Source organism: Rhinichthys klamathensis, unplaced genomic scaffold (assembly GCF_029890125.1).
Source record: "Rhinichthys klamathensis goyatoka isolate OS25496 unplaced genomic scaffold, OSU_Roscu_1.1 h1tg000571l_1, whole genome shotgun sequence".
Taxonomy (NCBI): Eukaryota; Metazoa; Chordata; class Actinopteri; order Cypriniformes; family Leuciscidae; genus Rhinichthys; species Rhinichthys klamathensis.
In genome coordinates, this window is record NW_026607037.1 from 2,078,466 (window position 1) to 2,104,019 (window position 25,554).

The following is a 25,554-nucleotide window of genomic DNA, read 5'->3' on the forward strand; positions in this document are numbered from 1 at the left end:
AGAGGCCACTTCCACATGGGAGCACCACATTTTGGATAAATGTTTGTTGTCTTAGAACAAACCCAAACCTGACATTTATCCCATTGTATGGATCTAGCCAAACGAGTGAAAATAAAATTAGCTAAATGTGCTTAAATATACTAAAGTAAAACAAAAGCTTTGAAGAATAACATTTAACACAAGTTAATAAAGCAACCTGGGGGCTGTTCCATAAACCAAGATTAGAGTATAAGCCAGGCTTATTTCGGTTAGTCAGGCTTATTTTTGGTAGATTCGGTTTCATAAATCAAACTTAAAAAAGTTCAAACTCAGTTACCCTGGCAACTTATGCTGGGAAACTAGCCTGGTCCAGGGCAGGCTAACTGTCAGGCTAAGCCTCAGTTGTTACACAGATCCTCAACACTGACCGACAAGAACACAATGATATTACCACTGACAGTCTCTAATACCATTATTGGACTTTATAAATACACAGTATACAGAAAATCAACTTAAATAAGGCTACAATATAGACAATATAGACACATATATAAGGCGTTTTAAAGTTTAGGACATGTCATTTTTGTAATAAAGACATTTTAATTAAGGAGTGCCTCGGTTATCAGAGAATTCTTTCTCTACGCTGTCTAGATATAAAATGTATATATATATATAAAATGTACTTTATTATGTCTTTCAATTCAAACACATTTAACAAAATTATACAAATGGACAGTTCCTTTAAAGACATCATATTTTCCCCCAATAAATATTCCTTATTTTTCCTTCTACTTTTTTTTTCTTTTGTGATAATACCAACATATATATATATATATATATAAATAAAACAATAAATAAATATTAATAAAAATATAACATTCACATATATCAAACTCTTATAATGAATGACACATAATTCCCAATAGTTATTCAAGTAATATTATTTAAATATCAAATATTCAATATTAAATAAGTAAAGAAATAACAAATAACTAGAAATAAAAGGGAAGGTTACATAAAAATGTAGTTAATGTAGGCCAATATATAGGCTATTCCTTTCTTTTATGGAATATTCTTTGATTTTAGAGTTGCACATATCTTTTCAAAATGTATACATTTGTTCTTAATTTAATGTTATCCTCTCCATAATGTACTTTAGAAACTAAATCTAAACCACTAAACTTAAAACTGGGGATTCTTGCTTTCTCAAAAAAATTATTGCATAAAAAGCTGTAATTCTCAGCATTCTAAATAAGTAGGCTATATATATCATCTTTATAAAGTAGCATAGGTCCTATACCCAAAACTATATTTTGTATCTTTATATATTTAGTTTCTTTAAAAAAATCTTCCCTGAATTAGGCTACTTCTGTTCAATTTCTTTTTTTTTATTAGAAGTATAAAATATATGAGTGTAATGAGCTAGAAGTTCACTGCAACTTATCCAACATCATAAAGAGAAATTATTATAATTAGAAGATATTTCTAGTGTTATAAAGTATCGCATATTAATTTTCCAAGCAAAATGTATATTTTAGTCAGAATTATTGCGCTCCTATTTGGCGCGCAGCAGCGCTCGTTCAATATGAAGATTAGCAGCAAAATGGATACATTTGCACTACTTTCTAACATTTACAGATGGAGAATATAACTGTAAAATGTCATTTTTGCACTGAGGAAAAAAAAAACATGTCACAAACGCATAAAACAGCACAAAATATACGCTGTTTGGTGGTGGATCGATTTGATCCACGATCGACCTCTAGGGCTGCTTCAGAAACGCGTGCACACGCAATTATCTAGACTAGATAAACCTGGATCAAATTAGTGAGATTGCGTGAACTTCAATTACCTTTTATGGAACCACTTTAGCCCCAACTTATTTGTTAGGCTCATTCAAGTCCGGTTTTGGAGTTTAATCCCCGCTTTTCTAAGCTTCATTTATGGAACAGCCCCCTGATTAATCACAATATTCAAAGGTTTTTACAGAAACCAATATCATGAAACTAGCCATTTTTAAAACATCAGATTCAGCCGTTTTTATAGTTGTTTATAGACTGCCATTACCTTTTAAAAGTTTGGGGTCAGTACAATTTTTTTGAATATTTAAAATATTTAATAACAATTAATCAAAAGTGATAGCAAAGACATATATAAAATATAAACTGTATTCATCAATGTATTCTGAACAAAATCCATCACCGTTTCCACAAACTTATTAACATTGATGGTAATAAATGTTTCTTGGGGACCAAGATTATTAGAATGATTTCTGAAGGACTCTGTGACACTGAAGACTGGAGAACACAATATAACTGTTTTTTTAACCATTTTTGATCAAATAAATGCAGCCTAGGGGAGCATAAGATACTTCTTTTTTAAACATTAAAAACTTTTATCAACCCCAAACTTTTAAACGGTAGTGTATAATAATCAAACAATTTCTCAAAAAATAATTCATTATGTCTAGTGTCTCAACTTTGGAATGACTCTGAGACATTTATGAGTTTGCATTGTAAGCAAACCGCCATGAGTTGCATCAATATGAGGGATATGTTTCCCCAAACACGCAACAACAAAAAAACAATACACTCTTAGATTTCTCTAACCTTTGTTTTTATTCTCAATCTGGAGTTAGTTAATAAACATATGCTATTATCTGTACAATACAACAGGTTAAAATGAACCATTCCATAAAAGTATTTAACATTACTAGATTCAGGCAACACTGTAAAACATATTTTCAAAACAAATAAAACCAATATGTTGTAACTTTTAAAAAAGCAACACTATGATGTAAACGATAACTTCTAGCAATCTGTATCATAGTCTTTGACTTTGCTGTGTCCTGCTTCTTCCCAGTGGAACCCTCTCACTTCTGTGTCTGAAACAAAAGCATATTCAGTCAGGTAAAAAAAAAAAAGGTTACAAACTTCAAAGATTGAGCAAAATATACTTTGGGTTGCTGCCATTTTAGGCTTTTAAAGACCTTTTTAAGACCTGAAGATATAAAAAATGAATACTGTAGTCTAAGGGTCCGTGATATTTACAGAAATTATCTATATTTTCTGGAATTTTGACAATAACGATAATTGGATGATATTTTGCTGAATGTGTCTGGTTTAGGCCTGTCGTGGACAGCTGACTCTTGAAGATTATAAAATCCTCTTATTTTGTGCTGTGGTCTATTTACAGCAGTGACATAAATTAACTTTTCCATTAAGGGGCAATATTGGCCCCCTTAAATTGCTTTCCAGGGGCATTATTACCTTTGTAAAAGGCAAATTTTCTAACCTTATTAGAGGTTAATTTATTCAACAGCTAATTCATTCAAACGCTGATTCATTCAGGAACGAAGCAAGTGACAGTGTCTGTCTTAAGGCTGTGTGTCCACCAAAGTGTTTTTTCCCGAGGCTGTCATGAGGGCGGACTCAGGTCCCTTCTTCTGAACAGACTGCCGCCTCCTGTGGGCACAGGAAAATCTCCGCTCAATATGTGCTTTACATTTGCCAGGCTCCATTAAACCTGGAGCAGATATTCTATCCCGGAACGGACCGCCCCCAGGGGAATGGAGACTCCACCCCCTCACGGACACCTCCTGCATTTTCGGCTAGGCGGAAGTGGATCTCTTCGCGTCGGAAGAGAATAGCCACTGGCTGATAATATTTTCAAAGGAAAAGGACGCATTGGCCCACAGGTGGCCCCTTTTGCGCCTCTATGCCTTACCTCCGGTAGTTCTGCTCAGGTCATTAGCCGAATCAGGGAGGACATGCTCCCACAGCTAGGTATTTTCAGCTGGCTAAAACGCTTTGGTGGACACACGGCCTAATTACTGAGTCATTAAATCATTCATTCATTAATGAAGCACTGCTATCTATTGTCCCACAACGATTCAGCTGTGGTTTCATTTGGAATTTCCAGTTATAATTAATAAATATAAATGCCCCTACATACATACCCTGAGTTTTGGAGGTATTCTAACTGCATAATAACAGGCTACATCACAGAGTGAATAATACATGCACTCTTAATGCATGTTTTTGTTTGGTTTTTGCAAAGTGAGTGACATATTGCTGGATAAAGTCAGCATATCCTTAAAACTCAAAACACCATGTTTTACAGACTATTTTACACACCCTCCCCTACGCACCTCTGGCGAGGAGCGCAAAATGTCACAAACGTAAACAAGACAAGGTAACAATGTTGATTTGCGACCAAGCCATCAGATTTAAGACAATCTCAAAATGTAATGCCTGGGAGAAAAAAAATACACATATTTAAGACATTTTAATGACCTTAAAATCAGGAGATTCAAATGTCTTTTTTTAATGACCCAGAGGAATCCTGTTATGCTTGGGACTTTTGATGCTCTTTATGCATGTTTCATGACAAGCAGAAACTTTACCTTGCTTTGTGGCCGTAACCTTTCCCTCAGTGTCATCATTAACAGCATCTGGTAAATCCTTTGGACTCTCTGCTGATGGCTGTCAAAAAAAAATAATAATAATAATAAAAAAAAAAAATCATTCTGTTCTCTAATAAGAATAAAGCTCTATTTAAGAGGGGGAAAAATCACTTTACCTCCAGGCTAGCCTCATCCTTCACCGATGTCTCTCCACCTTGGATTCTTCTCTTTGGCCTTTTCAGTTTTTGCTGGTCTGTGCTAGTTAACGTGTCCCCTTGAAGACAACAACAACAACAACAACAAAAAACATGCAAATTCCTCATTTTGATGAATTACATAAAACTAGGTTTCTGCAGGTTTTATGAAGGTAAATAATATGTAAGTAAGGAATAAATTGTTCTCTAAATATAAATGTATAGGGAGAAACAATGGCCCTCATTTACGAAACGAACGCATGACAAAAAACTGGGCGTACACTCATTTTAACGCAAAACGGTAGCTACGATCAAATCTTTTTTGAGTTTGCGTGAACTTGCGTACAGCATAGTAATGGCAGAGAACCGTTATGAGACCATTTTGACTGGAATGAAAACATTCATCATTTAAAAATGTGTTGCCAATGGTAAAATATTCTATTGACAGTGTGTCATTTAGCCTATCCATAACATTAATAAAGTATTTATTTTATTAAATCATTATATAATAATTTAATTTAGCAATTATGAAGCTAACAGGTGTTTTTTGTGTAAGATCAATTTATTTTTCATGAGATTTACGTTACTCCATGTTGTAAACTAGGGACGAGGCTTCTAAAATTTATTTGGGTGTGATTTAAATGACGGTTGTTTTCAGCCGCCACATTTATCAGTGTCCAATCATTCGTAGGATGGGATTGGAGGTATACGAATGTTTCATGAACCACACATGAAGCCTGTCGTGAGATGATTTCTGCTCTCGGATCTGCGCTTGTTTCTACGTTAGATTGATAAATGAGGCCCAATGAGTTGTATTATTCATTTTACAAAAGTAGTAGCTTCAATCACTCTGCTCCCTGTATCTGTATCACTGTACCTTCTGATCACACTGCAAAAAAGTGATGTTTTTTGTCTTGATTTAGTGCAAATGTCTAAAGATTCTTAAATGAAGTGAGATTATGATTGAAACAACATCTGCCAATGGGCTCAGAAAAATCAACGTAATTCAAAGTGAAGTTTTCATTACTCATTGACAGATATTTGTTCTTGTTTTAAGCATAAACTCACTTAATTTTGTTTAACTGTTCATTTTACATTTGCATCTCAAGTAAATGTATTTTGATTTAAAGATGTTTAGAAATTTGTATCTGAAAACAGGACAAAAATACTGTGAAAGACATACACATTTTTGCAATGCATGCAACATTTAAAGCCATAACTTTATGAATTTAAAGCCTGGGACACACCAAGCCGAAAACAGACGGTGTTGTCGCCTTGCGTTGGCTGCGTCTGGACCAAAAAGCTGCACTTGAACACAGCAGACTACAGCCAACTGCAAAATAGCATGCGAGTTCTGCGCCTCCATGTAAGAAATTAACTGTCTGCAGGTATCAATAGTCTATATTCATCATTCAAAAGGAGAAACCGAAACAAGGATATACGACATACACGAAACGTAAACAATGCAGCGATTGCTTACCATTTTGAATATCAGCTATGTTGATAGTTTTCTTTATTTTAAGCAGCTCATGTTATGAAAATATTTGCGTTTCCACTCTCACTGGTGGCCCCAATGCCAATTGAACCAGCTGAATCGTGCAAACTGCCGCCAATGTGTGGAGCACACCGCAAAAACTAGCCCGACAGACGCTCGCCGATGGCCCGACGTTGGTCAACAACCGACCGTCGGCTTGGTGCATCCCGGCCTTAGGACTTTCTGCTCTAATTTAAGTCCTTTTTAAGGCCTTGACTTGTGTTAGGGTGAATTAAGACTTTAAGACCTTTTCAGAAACCCTGATAAAAGTTAAATAAAAATTTAGCAACAATCAATACAACAACTAATAAATTCACCATGGTATGCAAATGTGTGCTTTAAAAGGCGATACTTCTGGATGAATCCCACATTGCAGCGATGACACCAGAATGGCCTCTCACCTGTATGAAAATGAAAAAACAGGCATGAGAATGACCCTGGTTCTTGTCTGTGACTAGCTTGCTTTGAGTTGCAATATTAGAATATGCAGGGTTTTGCACACTGACCTGTGTGAGTGTATTCATGTCTGCGCAGCGTGTAGGAGGTGCAGAAAGTTGCCCTACAGTGCTGGCAGACATGTATTTTTGAATTGGGCCTCTCTCCTTCACCTAGCAAGTCATAATCCATGATCGGTGACTATACAATTAAAAGGAAAAAACAGAAAACATCAGCTTAACCTTTGTTCATCAAAAGTATCAGAAGGCTGGACGTAGCTAAGCCCAGCGCAGAACTTTTTTTTTTACATACCAGTAATAAACAACAACAAACAAAGTGAGTATGTCAATATGTGAACAACTGTAAAGAGATTTAAAACAGGGTATACGCAGGAATCTTAATTTTAAAGTTAATTTTAATACCTTTTCAAGACTTTTTCAAGAACTTCTCAATATTTTTTAATACCTCACCGCCACTTCAAGCTGTAACCATTTACATCAGGGATACTTTTAACTTAACAGTTTTAATCCTGCCCTGCAACCGATTTCATTGGTTTAGGTTACAGTGACGGGTAGGTTTAGGGATCAGTGTTTGGTGTAGGCAATCAGTACAGTGATTGACATGACCAATGAAAACTTTAGAATCAGCTGCAGGGCGGGATTTCCACTGAAGGGGTTTGGGGAAAAAAAAAAATCATGCCTCAGAGGCAATTTACTAACGCACCCACAATAGCCTAGTTTTTTATGTACCTGTTTTTTTTTTTTTTATAAAAATGACTAAATTCACACACTTTTACAATGTTTTGGGACTCAAACTGTTCGACAGCTAATTCAGAAAAAATACTTTCAAAATTTAAGACTTTATAAAGCCGTGATAAGACTTTTTAATACTTTTTAAGGGTCTTAATTTTCCCAAAATTGATTTATCACCTTTTAATACTTTTCAAGACCCCGCGGATACCCTGTAAAATATCCTTCAATGTACATAATCTAATAATAGTGAGTCCTAAAGAACAAAGTTCAGAATGCCACATTTAACAATGATATTTACCTCATTTTGGACACGTGAGCTTCTCTTCCTCTTCCTTCGTGTTCCATAGGTTTGGGCTTTCACGCTGTCATTGGACACAGTTTGGTTGCCGTGAGGTGGACTGAAATCATCACATGGATTTCTGAGAACGTCATTTTCTGTCATTGTCCTTTCTGGATCAACATCACATATTGGGATTCTTATTTCTTCATTCTTGCAGTCTGTTGATTCTTGACCAGGGCTTGGATTTGAAAAATTATCCGACTTAAAATCATAGCTGACTTCATATTCAGGAGAACGTTTGAATTGTAATTTAGCACCCTCTGTCTGCCCATCATTTCTAACCCCCTTATTTGGACTTGAGACATCTGGTTGTCCAACACTGCATGTGACACCTTGATGGAAAGAACTTTCTTGTTCATTATACAAATTTAGCTGCTCTGATTCATAGGGGGAATTTAGGCAATAAAAACCTGATGGTTCTAGATTAGCATCAATCTCTTCTGGACTCCACAGGGAAGTGAGTGTGGAAGTTGAAGGAATGGGCCCAGCATCGGGAGGAATTTCACCACAGCTATCCTCAGCTCTGTCAATTGATTTGCCCTTGCACTGCTCTAAATGAGTAGCAAAAGACTTCTTGCTAAATAACCCTAAACAATAGATGCAATAAACACTATCATCAAATGAGCAGTCTGAAGCAAACATCCTAAATGGTTTTAAATCTTGTTTTCTACTTTGAACATTTGTGCCGTGTAGAACATTTCCCTTAGTTTGAAGGAGGTTCAAGAGATGTTTCCTTTCTTGTGAGTTCTTGTCAAAGGTAAGAGCTTTTGCCACATCTGGCTCATTAGGATGAACTGACTGAAGATGATCCATCATTCTATAATGTGGTTGCTTGCAGTAACAGCAGTGATGTATCTTCAATAAGTCATCCGTGGAACTGCTTTGGCATTCAGGACCCTGTTTTTGCAAAGAAGCTATAATTAATAAAAGCATTAAAAGAGCATAATAAATCCAATTAATGAAATCAGTCAAAATGCTTTGCATGGTCAGTTTTTGCATATTAGCACTCAAAATCAGCACTTTTTTTTTTACACCTAAAATATAGAGCAACAAAAACTTGCATTGCAAAAACAAAACAAAACACTATTCAATAAAAAAGCAAACAACCTGAGAATGAGAACTCGGACAACTTTTCTTTGACTTCTTTTAGACGGCTGATCTGGGAGTCTTGTTTGATGGCTGATCTGGTAGTCTCTAAATGTAGATTCCAAATGAGGATAATTATTTCAACACACTGGCAAGGATCTAGAACAGGTGGACTTAAGGATTGAGCATCACTGTTATTTTGAGTTGTGCTGCTGTCAGAGACAAGAGGCCCCTCCACTTTTGGATAATTGTTTTTTGAGGCAGCATTCTGGCAAGAGTCAAGATTGGAAGGGCTTGAGGGTTCCGGATCACAAATCTTCTGTGCTGGGCTGTTACTAGAACTGGGGGACTTGTGTCTTGAGTATGGTTGTCCTTTGCTTCACATTTCCTAGGGTTTGGAATAGAGTGACCTGAATCTGAGATATTAGATGCTCTGAAAAGAAGTCTGAAGACGCTGATCAAGTCTGGAGCTGGATTTGCCAATTCTGCATCAACAGCTTCCTGGGTTTTGCAAGAGGCAGCTGGGTTCCTGTTGTGCTTAAACATCAGAACATGTTCCCGAAATGTGTTCCATCAATAATAATTCCGGCAAAAAATGCAGTGAACATCTGCATTACAATCCATTTTAGAGTCTCTAGGTTGCTTGATTTTCTTTTTAACTGTGAAACTATTCAATAACTCTTTCCTTTTTTACAGTCTTTGTCAATACACAGGTTCTCGTGTGATCACACTTTAAGTGCAGTTCTATCCTTCCCATAAGATCGACTATAGAGCTTGCTTTACTTTTTTTGTGCAGTCTTGTTACTACTGTCAGATTTGATGGGTTGTGGAAGAGTTTGGGAGAACTCCAAATTCTTCAGAACTTTTCACAAATAACTTAACATTTTGTACAGAAGGTTCATTCTTCCCTGAGATGTCAGTTGAAGCATCCAGAACAGATTCTGACATTTAAGAAACTTTTTTAAGAAAACAATATATAATTAATTATAAATTCAGATTTCTCTGTTCATGTATTTACAGATCTCTTTAAATTTCCACAGATTGATTAAGAACAGATTTACTTTTGAGTCCGTGTTGTACTTCCCAAACAGCTACTATTGCATACCTGGTTGCTCACACAGTTTCTTGTTTTTTGTCTCATCGCCACTGACAATCTCCATCTCTAGCAGTTTCCTGTCATCATTAACTTCTGATGTAGATGCTTGATCAGCAAATACCATATCAGATGTTTGACATGATATATTCTCCATTGAACTCATGGGGTTGTCCTCTGTTTTTCTGATGGTAATAAAAGCCATCTGGTCTCTGGCGAGTGAGTCAGTTGAGGTACTTTGATCATTTCTTTCACTTGTTACAACCTCAATATCAGTATGGTTTGAGGCACTGTCAATAGATTTGTCATGAACACAAGTGGACTCATCAGTCTTGATGGATTCAATTGCATCTGCAGCTGAAAAAATGAAGTCGCTGGAAGGATTTTCTTCAGGATTGCTGCCCACATCTGACTGTTCATTTTGAACGCTAGGCACTGAGGCAATTTTCTTTTCATCTAAACCTCTGGAAGAATTCAGCACATCTTCATCAACATTTTCTTCACCATCTGAGAGGACAACACAAACTGATTCTGAGTACATTTTCTTCTGCATGTCACCAGAACTAGTTTCCTTGAACAAAGACCTTAAATCGCTAGTCTGTGGGATTACAGTTAATTTCATAGTAGAAATGTTATTACAATCACACTTCGAATCACACTTCATTCTTCTACATTCGGATGGAGCATGTTCAGCAGCAGTTCTTGCGTTTGTCTGCTCTAGTTCATCATCAATTATGATCAGCGGCAGCTGGTTTGTGGCCGTTTTCTCGGAAACACCAGAAAAATAACAGTCATAGTCCTCTTCTTGTTGACTCTTTGTGTTTTTTCCCTCAGAGGATTCAACGGCCAGTGGGCCCCTAAAGTTATCAAGCTCTACTTCTGATTGAGAATCATGCTGTGGAGATACAACCTCTATAGGGACTATTTCTGTCTCAGGAATAACACGGTGGCATTTTTCAGGCTTGTTCTGGATGCCATGTCCAGAGCATTCCACTGGTATTATGCCAAGCTTGGAACCCACAATTTCATCTTCCACAGCATCTACCATTTCATCATCAACCAATACTGAGCATGATGTTTCTTCATGATCAGAGCCACTTCTTTTAGAACGACCTGATTTTAAGTCTCCAGACACTGAGCTCCTGTACTTAAATTCAGTCATAATTGGTTCTAGAACAATCCTTGGCTGCAAACTGAATTGGCTCAAGATATCTCTGAATAGCTCAGGTTTGGTTCTTTGATTATTCTTATTGCAGGTGGTAGGCTTCTCAATAGCTGTCTGAGGTAGAAGGCTGAGGATGCCAGTATGGTCCTCCATTCCAGTGGTCTCAGTACTGCTCGCGAGAGCTCCAGAAACTGCACGTGTTGTACTGCTGCTCAGATGTGCAGATTCGTCCTCATTCCCTGTTTCTTCACCCACGGATTCTTCAGACTTGTCACTGTTGTTCTCTGGAGTCTGTATTGGGGGAAATCGACAATCAACCAATTTCATAATGACTTGAACAACAGCCTTTTGGGTCAACATGACCTAGGATTCATTGCACAAACAATTCCTCTTTTTTCCTTGAAGATATAAAACTGGAAGAATCAATCGGTCAAAATGATTATCGCATAGACTCTCCTACCTCCTGATTATGGTATTTAGGGAGTTGGCCCCTTTTCAAGTCTCCATAAAATTGTTTCTTGCGCTGCCGATAGGAGTATGGTTTCTCGCCACAATGAATCTGCATATGCATCAAAAGCCGCATTTCCCAAGCAAAAACTTTGCCACAAAATGGGCAGGGTAGTGGCCCTTGACCTCTGGTTTTGTCTTTCCGCAACTCTTTGTTTGGGGATCCTTGAGGTTTCTGCTGAAGGGGTACGGAGAAAAAAAAAAATGTAATGCATATTTGTGCAGGGGCTAATCTATGTAATGAGTGCCTTCACCCAAAAATTATTTCTAAAAAAGGAAAATAAGTAAAAGTTCCTTCAGAAAGACATTATTAGCTTTGAAGGTGCTTATTAGGTTCCTGAATTTTCTGATTCTCTTCTGGTTGATTTAAAGTAATTTAAAACTATGAAAATGTAAAGACGGATGTGGATCATTCTTCAGGTTTTTGTAAGACACATACCGTATTTGGGTTGAGATTACTTGTTGACGTCTTATCAAGCCTCTTTTTCTCCTCCTCCCCCCATCTCATTCCTCCTTGTTCCATAAGCTTATCTTCCCCTAGATATTGCTCTCTTTTCCTTTTCTTTTCATCCTGCAACCTACGTCCCTGGTGTTTCCTTGTGTGCATCTTTAACCTCTTTTCCTGAACGAACTCTTTGCCACATACTTTGCACGGAAACATCCTCTTCAGTTTTGTAGCACTTGAGTCTGAAGTGTCTTTATTTGATTGCTCAGGAGCGCACTCAGAGTCATCTGTCCCCCTTTTAGGAAGATCTGCACTTTGTTCTGCCTCATCTGTAGTGATTTGCGGCACATCAACAACCAGGTTAGATTCATCACTTGATGGACTTTGTTTATCGGTGACCTTTTTTGGTTCTTCATCTTTTTGTTTCAACTCCTTAGTGACTTCCTGTGTCTCAGTTGTGCGCTTACGCAATTTCTTATCAATCAATAAAAAAAGGAGTCTGGGTTATTATACAAAAAAAAAAAAAGTTCAAAAATGTGTGTCTCAGCAAGTATTCAGTAACATTTTCATATTTAATTACAAATCTAAAAAAAAAACCAACCTGGAGGTAACCAGCAACAACCAGATAGGACTCATCCCTTGATTGACTTGGTTTAGCGTTGACCTTTGATGATTCTTTATTCTTTTTTTTCAACTCCTTAGTGACTCCCTGTTTTACAGTTGTGCCATTACGCAATTGCTTATCGATCAGTACAAAGGAGTTTGGGTTATTAAATAGAAATAAAATCTAAACAATTATCAGTGTCTTAAAAAGTATATAGTAACATTTACCTTTTAAATTACAAATCTGAATACCAACCTTGTAGTAAGGATGTTGTGCTTTATTCAGGCCACTGTCAAAGACTTCAAACTGACTACGCCTCCTCTTTATATTCCAGTGTTGAGAGCGAATGTGCGGCTTCAGCCATCCTTCACGGATAAACACTTTATCACAATGTGGGCAGGCGACCGTTTTCTTTAGCTCTGGCAAATTCTGTACTTCTGTAGTTTTAGGTACTGCCTCCATATTTCCTTCTTTAGATGGCTAAGAGAAATACAAACATCAACAATTAATAGGAAAACATGAATTGAAATCACATATCCAGATCAAAATTATGCATTGTGTAAGCAGGTACCTCAGTCTGGATTGGCATCTTAAGAGTTCTGCGTAATAACGCCCTTTCAGCCTTATGGGACTTCATGTGGAAACGCAACTTGCTTGCCAAATTGAAGACTTTGTCACACTTTGGACAATGGAGCTCACTTTTGCCAGTAATTTTGGCCTTCTTCACTGCATCGTTTTTGCTTTGCTTCTGAAAGAAATGCAAGTCCAATTGACAATGAGAGAAGCAAGGAAAGGCACATGCAATGAGCTCCAAGTGTAATATGCCCTGGATGTGAAAGTGAATGAATAATGTCTGTATGTTTTACAGAAGTCATACAAAGTCACAGCATATTTATACATTGTCTTTAACAGTGAACTTGAAAGTATCATGCACTGACACTGATACCAAAATGTCATAGCATTTCAATGAAAATATATTAGTATTGTAAACCGCCAAACCACCCACAAAAATGACTCAAATGACTGAAAAACAATCCATTTCAAACTTTTTTTATTAAAACCACTGCATTTCAACTGCACTGTATATATACACAAATGGTACATCAAAATTAAAAAAGGGTTGTGATTTTCTATTTTGTATACATGTAAAAAAGTTTGTGATTTTCTATTTTTTTTATATACATATTTACAAATTTCCATTTGATGGTTCTTCTGGCATCAAGACCTTCATTATCTCACTTTCTCCTTCTGCAACGTGTTCTTCTGGCTCAAAATGCTCCAATTTAATCTGTGTTGTATTGATCAGCATATTGACTGGTCGGCTAAACCCTTTCGCCTCTAAATAGGCATGTCGATGGTTTATTCTAAGATGAGACCACAAATTCGAGGTGTTCTTCTGAGAAGCCTTGCTGGACCCCTGGCTAACTCTGGCTGCACATTGATGGCAGATGACTTCACCATATGCATCTTTTGAGAAGTAGTCCCAAACTTTGCTAAAACAGCGTTGTGATCCACATGTCACCTGTGAATCAATGAGAAAAACATGCATAAGCTTTGTGTTAAACTTTAGCTGTGATACTTGTTTGCATTAAATATATTATAAAACATACTGAATGCCTTCAGTTGTAGAAATGGCTTGAATTACTTAAATGCAGGGGTTAAAGCAGACATACAAAAAGAAAATTATCCAAACATTTAATAATAATAATTGACTTGATAGTAAAAACAAGAATTTAATAATAAAATTATCCAACAGTATGTTCTTCAGCTCACTGGTAATACTACCGTAGTCAACATTTGAAGTGGATCAAAAAAGTTAATCAAAGTTGTCCTAAGACAACGGGTATTGTTCAAAATTCATGTATAACTTTGATGAAAGGTTTTGATCCACTTCAAATGTTGACTACTGTAGTTTTAATGGTTTATAGCCAGGGTATTCAACCAGGGGTCCCCCAGGATACACCATTGAAAAAAAATTATTTAACATTCCATAACTATTTTCTCATAAATGGTCTTTAAGCATTGCATGATTTAAAAATCTGTCAATGATAAACAGCAGTTGAATAAAATGCTATACATTACAACTATAGGCTAATCAATAGTGCTTGATCCATCTTCTCGCTAAAATCTACTGCTATAACCAGTCAATATTTTCAGATAAATGTAACTAATGTTATACTTTTAGTTCCTGTTTATATCTATATAGTGCAAGTGGCAGATTGCCTTGTAATGATAAACCTCCCTCAGCATTTCCTTCTTTTCGTGTAGTAGACGACTAGCAATGTAGTACTATCAGCTGATAAAATTGGTACAATTACAGTACACTTTCATTGTTCTTCAATTCAGCTTTTGATAAACCCATAATCCACTCTTCAAGCTTGTTCCATAAAATACATTATCTGGCAGAAAAATTAACATGATTACTTAACTAGGCCTATAGCTGATATGATTGTTATGCACAAAGGCTGCAATCAATTTGATCCCAAATCAAATAACTTCTTCTCAGGTAACATAGCAGTCGCAGACATTTGTTTGTATGAACCGTGTGTTTCGAGCAACACACCAGCTCTTGTTTTCATAACTTTCAATTTTGACCTCAAACTCACCGTTTAAACTGCATCCGCTTCAGTAGTTGCTTTCTTGTTCTCTTCGTTGATTGGCTGTAGCTGTACAAACGTGTTCGGTTCATCCTAAGATAAGTGCTCACTATCTTAGAACTACTATGGAGACTGGAGAGGTCATTTTTCATACACTTTGGTCCCAATTAGTTAACTTCTCACTAATAATGGCAAAAACGTAAATATTGGCCAGAGCCAGACCAGCTACTATTTGCTTATTTTGAGATAACAGGTATCGGCCAATAACTATGAAGTGCTTATCCCCCACATATTCTACTGACTGTTTTGTGTAAATGGATAGTAAATAAAGTCTATTAAATAAAATGTACAATTGTTTTGTGAATTTTGAGTAAATGTTGTGTAAAACAAGTTTTCTGCTCATTTCAGCAAGTCCTTGGACAATTTGTTATCATTGAATATCAGGCAACCTACTTTCTAGGTATCAGCATCAGCCATTAAAAAACCCATCTTGGTCAAACAATACTTCGAAATGTGTGGTGTGAGATCTCTAGCTGTGCCCGTTTTATTTTTATTTTTACCTCTTATTGTATCAATTAACATTATACATTTTACAGCAGTTTTAAATTTCAGTGATCAGTCACGCAATGTTTACAAAGCCCAAATCTGTCCCACACATCACCACCAAATATTCAGAATAGTGGTTGATGATAGCTTTTTCAATGACTCATTTATTTTCCTCTATCTCTTTACATCCTTGATAGGGCTTATGTGCGAGGGAAAGAAAATATCCATGTACTACTCGTATATCTACAAACACTATTTCTTACACTAGAGAACATGAAGTGCAATACCTTGGGTGGTTTCATCTTCACATCCATCATCTCATCGGGAAGGTTTACAAGAGCTTTGCCCGTGTGGGTTTTCATGTGCATGGCTAACTGACAGGGCCGAGCGAACACCCGATCAGGGCAATGAGGGCAATGACACCGCATCTGGTTTGCTCCACCATTTTTCTTGCTTCGATGTTGCACAGGGGCAGGAGTTCTGTTTTCTGGTTCTTTATCACTGCTGTGGTCACTCTCAGTAGACAGGCTGGCCGGCTCTTCTTCTTGGTCTGGTGCAGTAACTGCTAGCCGTTTAGGTGATGCGCTACTCCTGTTGGTATGCTCAGAGCAATCCGACAGATCATCCACTATTCCTCTTGATAGCTGTGCGTGAGAGAAAAACAACACTAGCATTAAGCATGCATTAATTAGTCCTCCCATATAGTAGTGTTTTTTTTTCCCACAAGGAATTATGGTATATGACTAATCTACCATATTAGTACCTCTTCAATTTACAATTAAAGAACTTTATTTTTTAGTTTTCTATATATTTAAAATATTTAATTCCATATTCAATAAAAACTGATATTAAAATTCCATACTATTTTGTCAAAATAAGTTATTGTTTAGGCATCACAACAACACAATAATGCATTGCACAGTATAATTCATTTTTGTATTTGCTAAAATTAAATTTAATAGGTTTTTAAATGTGAGCATTAGAAGAAAAGGTAATCTACAGTAAAAATGTAAATATTGGGGACATGAGCATGTACAATTAAATGTAAAATGTCAGCTCATATGGATAATAATAAAATGCTGATAATATTGGTTAACCAATATGGTCCTGTGTTACATTCGGCCCTAACCCTAGTGAATTTTAAATGCCATTTGCAAGGCATTTTACTACTTAAAAACGACATATTTCAAAGTGAAACAGTATATTCAATGTGAAAAATGAAGCAGAATAACAGAATGCTTCTGCTTCCCAATAAGACAAAAAATTAAAAAAGGTAAAAAGGGTAAATTCTGTCATGTTGACTTCAATTACCATGCTGATGTTTACCTGAGAAAGGGCTTGCTGTTTCTTCATTTTCTTATTGTCACCGTAGAAGAACGCCTTGCGCCGGCGGTACTTGTACGGCCTCTCAGTGGAATGGATCCGCATATGAATCATCAGCCTCTGTTCCTTTCCAAAGACTTTACCACAGTCTGGACAGGCAAATGACATCCTCTGCCTTCTGTTGTACCCTCTCCAGTGCCTGACCCTGGTGGTACTCGAAGTTGGATCAAAGTCCAGAGGGGCCATGTAACTTTGGGCAGAGTCCCAGGTCATACCGTCAGCCAGGCCATAGGAAATACCAGTGCTTGTCCCAGCAATGTCAGATCCCTGATCAATGCTTTGAGGTAATGTGGTGGCGCTGTAAAGGGGGTGATCAGCAGTCTCTGTTTTGACTACAAGTGCTTCTGACTCTTGTCCAAATCCAAAGTTGACAGCACACTCATCTTGTGGGGATGGATTGGACTCGTCTGGGATGGAAAGCGTAATGGGTTCTGATGGGCCTGAGAATTTAAAGAAACCAAACAGCAACCATTTGATGAGATCAAGTGTGATTTCTGTTTTCAACCCAAGAAACTAAGTAGCTGTAGGAGGTGAAATGTGCTGATTTAACCCAAAAGGAAATGCAAAATATATTTAGTCTCATATTTAGTTTTTTACTGGAGATGTTTATTCCAGTGAACTCTAGAGGGAGTATCTCTTTTCTGCGCGCCCCCTCAACGTTTTGGATGGAAAACAACAGGCACACAAATTTACTTCTATATTTACATCTATATTTACTTCGGCCTAATGCAGCTGCGATCAATCATACGGATCTGATGACAAATATTCCACTTCCGGTATAATGATCATTCATTGCTGTGGAAGACTAGAAGCTGAATGCACGCAGATTATCTCACCCAAAAAATAGTCCGCGGTAGTGCATAGGCTGAAGAGCACAAAACTGTGTAACTAGCAACCATGTCTCCGCCCCCAAAGTTTTCATCACATATTGCTATCAGTCTTTCACCATATTTTTCGTTAAAAACTACATTATTCCCGGTGTCGTCCTACCTGGCCAGTCCGCTTGATTAGCCCCCTCCATCCATCGGAGCCTCCTTCTCAGAATCTCGTTTTCCTTCCGTGCCCGGATCGTCTCCTCCTCGTACTCCAGCACAGTCCCGCCGACCATATCCATGATCTGCTCCACCGCGGCCATCAGACGCTCGTTCAGCGCGCGGTGCAGAAGCTGCAGTTTCGTCATTGTGGCTGTTTTATCTTTGCAATTCAGCAGCAAAGAGAAACCACTGAAACGGCTAACTATCCCAGTAGCATGAACACAGTTTGCCTTTCGCCTCCTAATCGGAAAGAAAAAAAGGCAGCAGGAAACAACTGACTGCCACCTACTGGACAGGAGGAGTGCTTCCGTCCGGCTACTCGGCTGCAGAGCAAAAGTCATTATGCAAATATTAGTGGGAGGGGAGCAAACCTGCTCGAATGGAAGTCAACACAAAACCGTAGTAATTTAAACGCTTTTCTTTTTATATACAAGATTAAGCACGGTTTTCAAATATTTCAGTATTGACATAAGTAGTCGGTGGTCAAACTGGGTCACACAAGTCAAGTTGGGTGGAGGTCAGGGGGTTTCAAACTGGGGCCTCGAGGGGGTTCTAGGGGCTCCACGAAAGAGTTCAGAGAGAAATGTTGTAAAAAATAATAATGAGATTAATGGTGGCTCTTTAGCCTATATTTTATGTTTCTCTTCAAGTTTATCTATGGTGGGTAAAATAAATGATACAATTTCACCTTAATAGAAAGTAAGAATGAACATAATTTTCTAGATTGAATGTACATTTTATAGTATTATTTTTTACTACATAAATATATATATGTGTGTGGTTAAGAAATGGGTCCCTCGCAAAGAAAATATCATATTCAGCTCCATGGCATTAAAAAGTTTGAAAACCTCTAATCAACACTACAGTTCTATTGCAATTATTTTTCCGTATAGCAATTAGTTTTGGGCGGTACTGAAAAGTCATTGCGGATTTTTCTTTCTTTGTCTTTTGTTATGAATTACATTTGAAACAAAAAATAATAAAAACTGTAGTTTTGTTTAAAAGTATTTTATATAATTGAGCTAGCTGTGTTGGTGGTGCCACAGCGTGGGATGAACCTCCACAGATTATCTTCACAATTAAGAAATAAAATAATTAAAATCAAAATTCCATATTCTTTTGAGAATATTCCTTAAAATGAGTAGGGAGAGAGAGCCTTAGTGGGGTCCCATCATCACAGGGCCCAACCCAAGACAATGTATACAGGTTTTCACCCCCGATGACAGCCCTGCAAAAATAGTAACTGGAATTATCGTTACTGCTTTAAACCTGTGGTAACTTGGTATAAGTCACTACTGCAGTAAACATATTTTTTACAGAAATATTCTGAAAGCTTCTTGCACCGTTTGAAGAACATTCATTTGATAAAATTTTACAATAGTGAAAATTACTCTAGTAACTATGGTATCTACATGGTTAACTGATTACATGAAATTTACATTGGTGGACCATTTGCATAAATTATTTGTGCAAAATTATGGAAGATAAGCTCATTGAGCCTGGGTGAAATCTGGGATATAGCCTACTATATGGACAGAATGACAGGACAATGAAAGATGAATGGAAAAAACAATACAAAGAGTACCAATAAAAACTGAAGACACAAACATACTAAGAAAAAACAATGCTAAATGCAGACAATTATAGGACATTTATGACGTAATTACGGCATAGTTATCATATTACCAGTAAAATAATCATTATAAATGCATTTATTGCAGTGTTAGTAACTGGTGATTCAGTGATTGAACTGACATGTTAAAGTAAAACAATATGTTCTAAATGACAAGTAATATATTTCCAAGATAAGGCATCATTAACTGCATCCCTAGTTATGCACACATACAGTATCCTCACAATGTCCACATTTACATGTTCCTCAGATACAATAACTGAGATGTCAAATTACATTTCATCTAGTTTATTCAAGAGTTTGTTGTTACATACAACAAAGTTCCTCGTTTACACATGTTTGACAGTCATGATCTTCTCAAATTACATGATTTTCTTCTGACAATTTTGCAGTTTAAGTAAATGTTACTCTTCAGTCTACCACATTGATTCATTTCCTAATATGCTATTTTATATTTAACTTGTCCTCTCAGTGATTCCCGCAGTCACTGAAAACCTTGAATTTAAAAATCGTGATATAATGGAAATGAATAAAATATTAAAATTAATTCCTTTCTAGTGAATATACATTTTTATAGTTATGCACTGCCTAAAAATATTTCAGGCTAGACACTGCTCTCTGTGGAGTATTTATAATAGTCAACATCAGTCTTGAAGTATGGTAACTCATGGTACTCTGTACAAAAAACAAAGTGGTCTTCCTCAAAGTGGAAAAGCGAAGCCATTCTTAGAGTGTTTTTTGGCTTACTGGAGACATTTGTGCACACATATTAACTGGAAAGGTCATAAAATTTTAAGTCAAACAGCATATCGGCCTTCTGTATTTTTTATGTAACATGGAAGCTTCTAAGATCCTTAAAATAATAAATATCCCAATATATCTATCACAATGCGGGGTTCTTTCTCGAGGTGTGCCTGCAGCGATCGGTCACTCGGCGGACAGCTGTTGGTCGTCTTCTAGCGTATGCGCTGCTGGTTCTTCATTGAATCTCTGGCACGTGCGCTCATGTCTCCTCATGTTCCCGCTCTGGCTGAAGGTCTTTGAGCACCAGTTGCAGCGGTAAGGCCGCTCTCCGGTGTGTGTGCGCATATGCATCCGAAGGTAGTCAAACTTGGAGAAGTTTCTGCCGCACCAGTGACAGATGAAGGATCTATCGTGTAATTTCTTGTGGAGCTGCAGCTTTGCAAAGTCCTTCAACTGCCTTCCACATTTATTACACTTATATGGCCCTTCGTGATCCTGATCTTTCGCTGATGCCCTCCTAGGTTTGGTGAATCGTGTGCGAAGGCGATCCTTTCGCTGCAGTCTCCTCAACGTGGTTGAAGTGTCACTGGCTGTTCTCAGCTGGTGAGCGGGTTCTGAGTCATGGGCAGGGGTAGTAGTAACTGAAGATGTTATTGTGATGATGGTGTCCTCGGGCTCAATCTTAATCCTTGGTGTTGAAACAGTGGGCAAGGTCACATCCCACGTCTCATCCGTACTCGAGCTGTCGAACTGAGGAAAGAGTCGTTCACCTGCATTTTTTTGATGCGCCGACTCCCTGTCCTCTGCCTCTGTCTTACAGGATGAAACGGCATCTAGTATGCGTGGCTTCAGTTCACTAGGTGTATCTTGACTCTGGTCATCGGCCTCCGTTTGCTGATCCTCTAGGTCTTCTGATTCAATTGGAGACGTGTACCCACATGATGGCAATTCTGTGGGTGAGGCTTCATCAGGAGAGACATAGTGGACTTGTCCTGTATGGTGAAAGCAAGAAAGGATGAAAAAAACAGCATTCCCTGATGGTACTTACTTCAGTTATTAGTTGCAGTATTGGTCATTTTAATAGAAGCTAGGGTCATTATTATATTCATGAAATGCATACAAACATAAGTATATCAGTTCTAAGCAACATAAGGATGTACAGAGTGACCTTTTTGGGTGTGGAACTAAATATTTGCAATGGCTGAAAGTTTTATCCACTTGAAACCTGTTTGACAGACTGCTTGGTGTCAAAGTTAAAAGCGCTACTGAGGAATTACATTTCACTAGGGGTGTAATAATATATCTTGTCACAATATATCGCAATACAAAAATGCAACAATATGTATCGTGGATAGTGACAAGATGTATTGTGTATAGGGCACCCAAAATGAAAATTACTGTGCATGAAAAAATTCAAGTTTAAACTACTATATAAAATGTTGAATATGATGGAGGATAATGCAATGGGGGAATATGTGTGGGTCCTCCTGATAATGCCAAATGTCTTATGTTAGCAGTAAAAAGTGGCCAACATTATTTTAAAAATATCTAGTCAGTGACAGAGTGCAAGCATATTCGTCTAAAAAAAATTTGTTTTCAGCTTCAGAATCATGAATATTTTTTATTCTGGTGTCACCATTGTCCTGTGCATTGGGTTACGAGCACCAAGTCCAAGCCTATTCTTTTATTACACCCCCAATTTAATACCAAATTTTGCATTTTAATCAACAGTACATTTTTTGTTAACCTTTTACCATATGTCTTGGAGAGTTTTGCAATAATATTGTATCATGAGTTCAGTATCGTGATATGTATCAAATCGTGACATGAGGGTGTCAAAAATAAGAAAAGCGGTGTGGCCTAAATGTCTAATACAACATACAACCATTCAATCAGAATCAGAAATATTGCCAAGTGTACTTACGCACACACAGGAATCTTTCTTGGTTAATCAAAAGTTAGGGGTCGCAATCTTTGTTTTTGAAATTAATGTCTTATGGTTACCACAGCTGCCTTCATTTGATCAAAAATACAGTAAAAACAGTAATCGTGTTAAATATTATTAATACAGTGTAAAATCATTGTTTTATATTGTAATATATTCTAAAATGTCATTTATTCCTGCGATGTCAAAGCTGAATTTTCAGCATCGTTACTCCAGTCTTCAGTGTCACATGATCCTTCAGAAATCATTCTAATATGCTGATTTGATGCTCAAGAAACATTTCTTTTTGTTATCTATGTGAAAACACTTGTGAAAAACACTTTTTCAGGATTTTTGATGAATAAAGTTGAAAAGAACAGCATTTATTTTGAAATACATATTTTTTGTAACATTACAAATGTCTTAATTGTCACTTTTAACTAATTTAATGTGTTTGTGCTGAATGAAAGTATGAATTTCTATAAAAACAATTTAATAACCCTGAATATTTGAAAGGTAGTGTATATGTTCAGCAAATGTATGTTTGAATACAGTTTTTATACCTGTACATACCTGATTTGTGTGATTTTGTTACTCTATTCATTATTTATAAAAAATAAAAATAAAAAGATTTCTTTTCCACTCTCTCACCTCACTGCTCTTGTCGTATCTAGCAATCAAAATACAACATCATCATAATTAAACATTTTATTGTATGGATTGCACATTTACCTGCCTTTTATAAATTCACGTCCACACACTGACATTACATAACTGATAACTTAATAATACAACAACAACAAAAATCAGTAAAAACGATCAACATGGTTGTGCTAGACTATAGTCAAGTTTTCATAACATCTTTCCGATATTTCCTCTCCGTGTGGCCCTGCAGCGGTGACCACTGTCCTCTCTCTCTCTCTCTCTCTTTCTGAATATAAATGTGTTATTATCCTCAATGAATTGAATATCCATTCAACAGACTATGTTAAAATTATATTATTGTTGTATGACTGTAATTGCTGGATACGACAGGGAAGGGCTAGACCAGTGAGGTGACAGAAACTAGTGGTAAATAAATGACGTCTACGCTTCTGTGTCAGTCAGTTTCACTATTAAAATGCAGTTAACGGGAAAATGCACCCAGCCTGGGTTGTTTTAGAGTGAATTTACCGTTTAAATGCGCCTGATTCCTCCTCAGAACATCACTCAGCTGTTGTTTCAGCTTCGCGTTTTCTGATCGTGTTTGGGCTGCTTCCTTTTGATAGTCATTCACCGTCGCTTCCACCTCCACCCAAATCTCACGAATGACAATTGACATTCGCTTCATCAGGTTAGAATGTAACTTATCTAGTCTTGACATTTTACCGAAGTATAAAAAGAAAACAAATTCGATAAAACACTCGAATAAAAGCAACTCACTACACTTGCTTTTTCTTCTCTTGTTTTAGCTATACGCTGACTGTACATGTAAATTACTGCCACCTACTGTACTGTAGCATATATGCACGAGTAGACATATTCACAGCCCAGCATAATATCAAATCTTCAAAGTATTTTTCAATACCAGGTTTATACATATGTATATATATATATATATATATATATATATATATATATATATATATTGTTTGTTTGTTTATTTATTTATTTTTAAAGGAAATATATGCGTGAAGATTATTATTGTAATTACTCAATTTATTGTTTTAAGATGTTTGTATGTTTAGTAGGTTGACCACCATCAAACAAACTAAATGTGGACAATGTGGAACATGTTACCAACACTAAAACATAACCTGAAACTGTAATGTTTATCTAACTTAATAAAAACATTTGTATATTCTGCCTTTCAGCTGATAAAAATCCTTTGTTCTTTAGTCCCTTCCAGAAAACACCATTACATCACAATGTAACATAACATGTCTTTTATTTTACATGTCATTTAAATTCAACATCATTGAGCCCAAAGGCAGCAGGGATCATGCAGATAACTATTTTTGAAACAGTTCTGACCAAGTCCAACTAAAATCCAACAAAATAAATAATGAACAAATAAAATATTAAACAACATGAAATTAGATCATTGACAGTCATATTAAGAATATATTAAACCAAAAACTTTCATATTTTTAGAAAGGATGTGAATTAAAACAACCACAGCAGGCAACTTGATAATTTCTGTTAAATTTAAAGGGATACTCCACCGTTTTTTTCATATTACACTGTTATTCCCTTAACTAAGACGAGTTGATGCATACCTCTCTCGTCTCAGTGCGTGCACTAAATCGCTCTGTCTTGCGGCGAAACTTTGTTAGCACTTAGCTTAGCCCAGTTCATTCATTAGGATCCAACCAGAGAAGTGACCAAACACCTCCACGTTTTCCCTATTTAAATACAGTTACGCGAGTAGTGTAACTCGACCAAGAATGGTGACACAAAATAAAACGTTGCGCTTTTCTAAGCGTGTAAAGTGGATAACTACAATGTATGGCGGAATACCACAGCAAGTGACAGGAAGTCAGCTATGAGTCCTGAATCAAATCCTTCCCTTCTATATAGTATGTGAAAAACAGTACGCCAAAAGAGTAGTATGTCCAAATACATAATTTGAAATTTGGAATTTGAAATTGTAAACTCGCGCTCGATCGGCCCAAACCAGCACGGAAGGTCTATACGTGTTACTGTCTTTTCTCATGGCAAAGTATTTTTGATTAAATGCAATACATTTCTAATATGTATTCTCTCGTTATTTGATATTTTATTATGACTCCATAAATGAAAAGGTTTTTAATGATATCTGTGCATCATTAAATATAAGCGAATGTTTGAATATTCCTTTTAATTCTTTAATGAAAATAATGTCAGAGTCCGTTAGAATAAAATCAAATGTTTACAATTTATTATGTCCGGTAAATGTATAATCAGTTCAAAGATAATCAATACAAAACATCAAATGAGATACGAACCCGACATTAGGAAATACATGAAGCTGATCTGAGATGCAGAAGGCCCCGAGCCCCTTGCTACATTTCATTAAACTTCTTTCACATGGAAACATGTGCTAACAATGGTAATTTGCATTCAGAGGTTACACCTTTTGAGAACAGGGGGGTTTAACCATCCCACCCTCCTTTGTGTGTAAGTTATCTCTAAA

General features: G+C 36.7%; 3 protein-coding genes across 5 annotated transcripts; all 3 read right to left on the reverse strand.

Annotated features, from left to right (window-relative positions):
- Positions 1–2,573: 2,573 nt before the first annotated feature.
- LOC130075206 (zinc finger and SCAN domain-containing protein 32) lies at positions 2,574–8,833 on the reverse strand. Of its 3 annotated transcripts, none has more exons than XM_056239754.1 (7): positions 8,747–8,833; positions 7,598–8,536; positions 6,619–6,748; positions 6,430–6,513; positions 4,561–4,658; positions 4,385–4,463; positions 2,574–2,857 (listed from the first exon to the last, which is right to left on the reverse strand). In XM_056239754.1, exons 2-7 carry the CDS (start codon positions 8,453–8,455, stop codon positions 2,790–2,792), a joined length of 1,317 nt encoding a protein of 438 aa, XP_056095729.1. In that variant the 5' UTR covers positions 8,456–8,536; positions 8,747–8,833; the 3' UTR covers positions 2,574–2,789. The 3 variants fall into 3 exon arrangements, with proteins under 3 accessions (XP_056095729.1, XP_056095728.1, XP_056095730.1); XM_056239753.1 differs by having other exon boundaries at positions 2,574–2,863; XM_056239755.1 differs by lacking the exon at positions 6,430–6,513 and having other exon boundaries at positions 2,574–2,863.
- A 986-nt stretch (positions 8,834–9,819) lies between these two features.
- zgc:66474 (uncharacterized protein LOC327500 homolog) lies at positions 9,820–18,369 on the reverse strand. Its single transcript, XM_056239840.1, has 11 exons — positions 18,056–18,369; positions 17,009–17,505; positions 15,970–16,326; positions 13,730–14,061; positions 13,615–13,618; positions 13,111–13,287; positions 12,795–13,019; positions 12,537–12,722; positions 11,930–12,409; positions 11,444–11,668; positions 9,820–11,274 (listed from the first exon to the last, which is right to left on the reverse strand). The coding sequence occupies exons 1-11, from the start codon at positions 18,243–18,245 to the stop codon at positions 9,820–9,822; spliced, it is 4,128 nt and encodes a 1,375-aa protein (XP_056095815.1). The 5' UTR covers positions 18,246–18,369.
- Positions 18,370–20,659: 2,290 nt separating this feature from the next.
- Positions 20,660–23,875, reverse strand: zgc:66443 (uncharacterized protein LOC406856 homolog). The gene is made up of 2 exons (XM_056239885.1): positions 23,574–23,875; positions 20,660–21,468 (listed from the first exon to the last, which is right to left on the reverse strand). Exons 1-2 carry the CDS (start codon positions 23,761–23,763, stop codon positions 20,660–20,662), a joined length of 999 nt encoding a protein of 332 aa, XP_056095860.1. The 5' UTR covers positions 23,764–23,875.
- Between the last annotated feature and the right edge of the window lie 1,679 nt (positions 23,876–25,554).

Bases quoted from the DNA above. Each gene is read 5' to 3' on its own strand.
- LOC130075206 (XM_056239753.1), bottom strand. From the start codon at position 8,455: ATGATGGATCATCTTCAGTCAGTTCATCCTAATGAGCCAGATGTGGCA. The intron at 4,659-6,429 runs GTGAATTTATTA...GTTGTCTTCAAG, and splicing joins GCACACATTTGCATACCATG to GGGACACGTTAACTAGCACA. The intron at 2,864-4,384 runs GTAAAGTTTCTG...CTTTTGTTTCAG, and splicing joins GGTTACGGCCACAAAGCAAG to ACACAGAAGTGAGAGGGTTC.
- zgc:66474 (XM_056239840.1), bottom strand. From the start codon at position 18,245: ATGACGAAACTGCAGCTTCTGCACCGCGCGCTGAACGAGCGTCTGATG. The intron at 14,062-15,969 runs GTATTGCACTTC...ATTGATTCACAG, and splicing joins TGAAGATGAAACCACCCAAG to GTGACATGTGGATCACAACG. The intron at 12,410-12,536 runs GTTGGTTTTTTT...TTGATTGATAAG, and splicing joins TTGTTGCTGGTTACCTCCAG to AAATTGCGTAAGCGCACAAC.
- zgc:66443 (XM_056239885.1), bottom strand. From the start codon at position 23,763: ATGTCAAGACTAGATAAGTTACATTCTAACCTGATGAAGCGAATGTCA. The intron at 21,469-23,573 runs GTAAATTCACTC...TTCACCATACAG, and splicing joins GAATCAGGCGCATTTAAACG to GACAAGTCCACTATGTCTCT.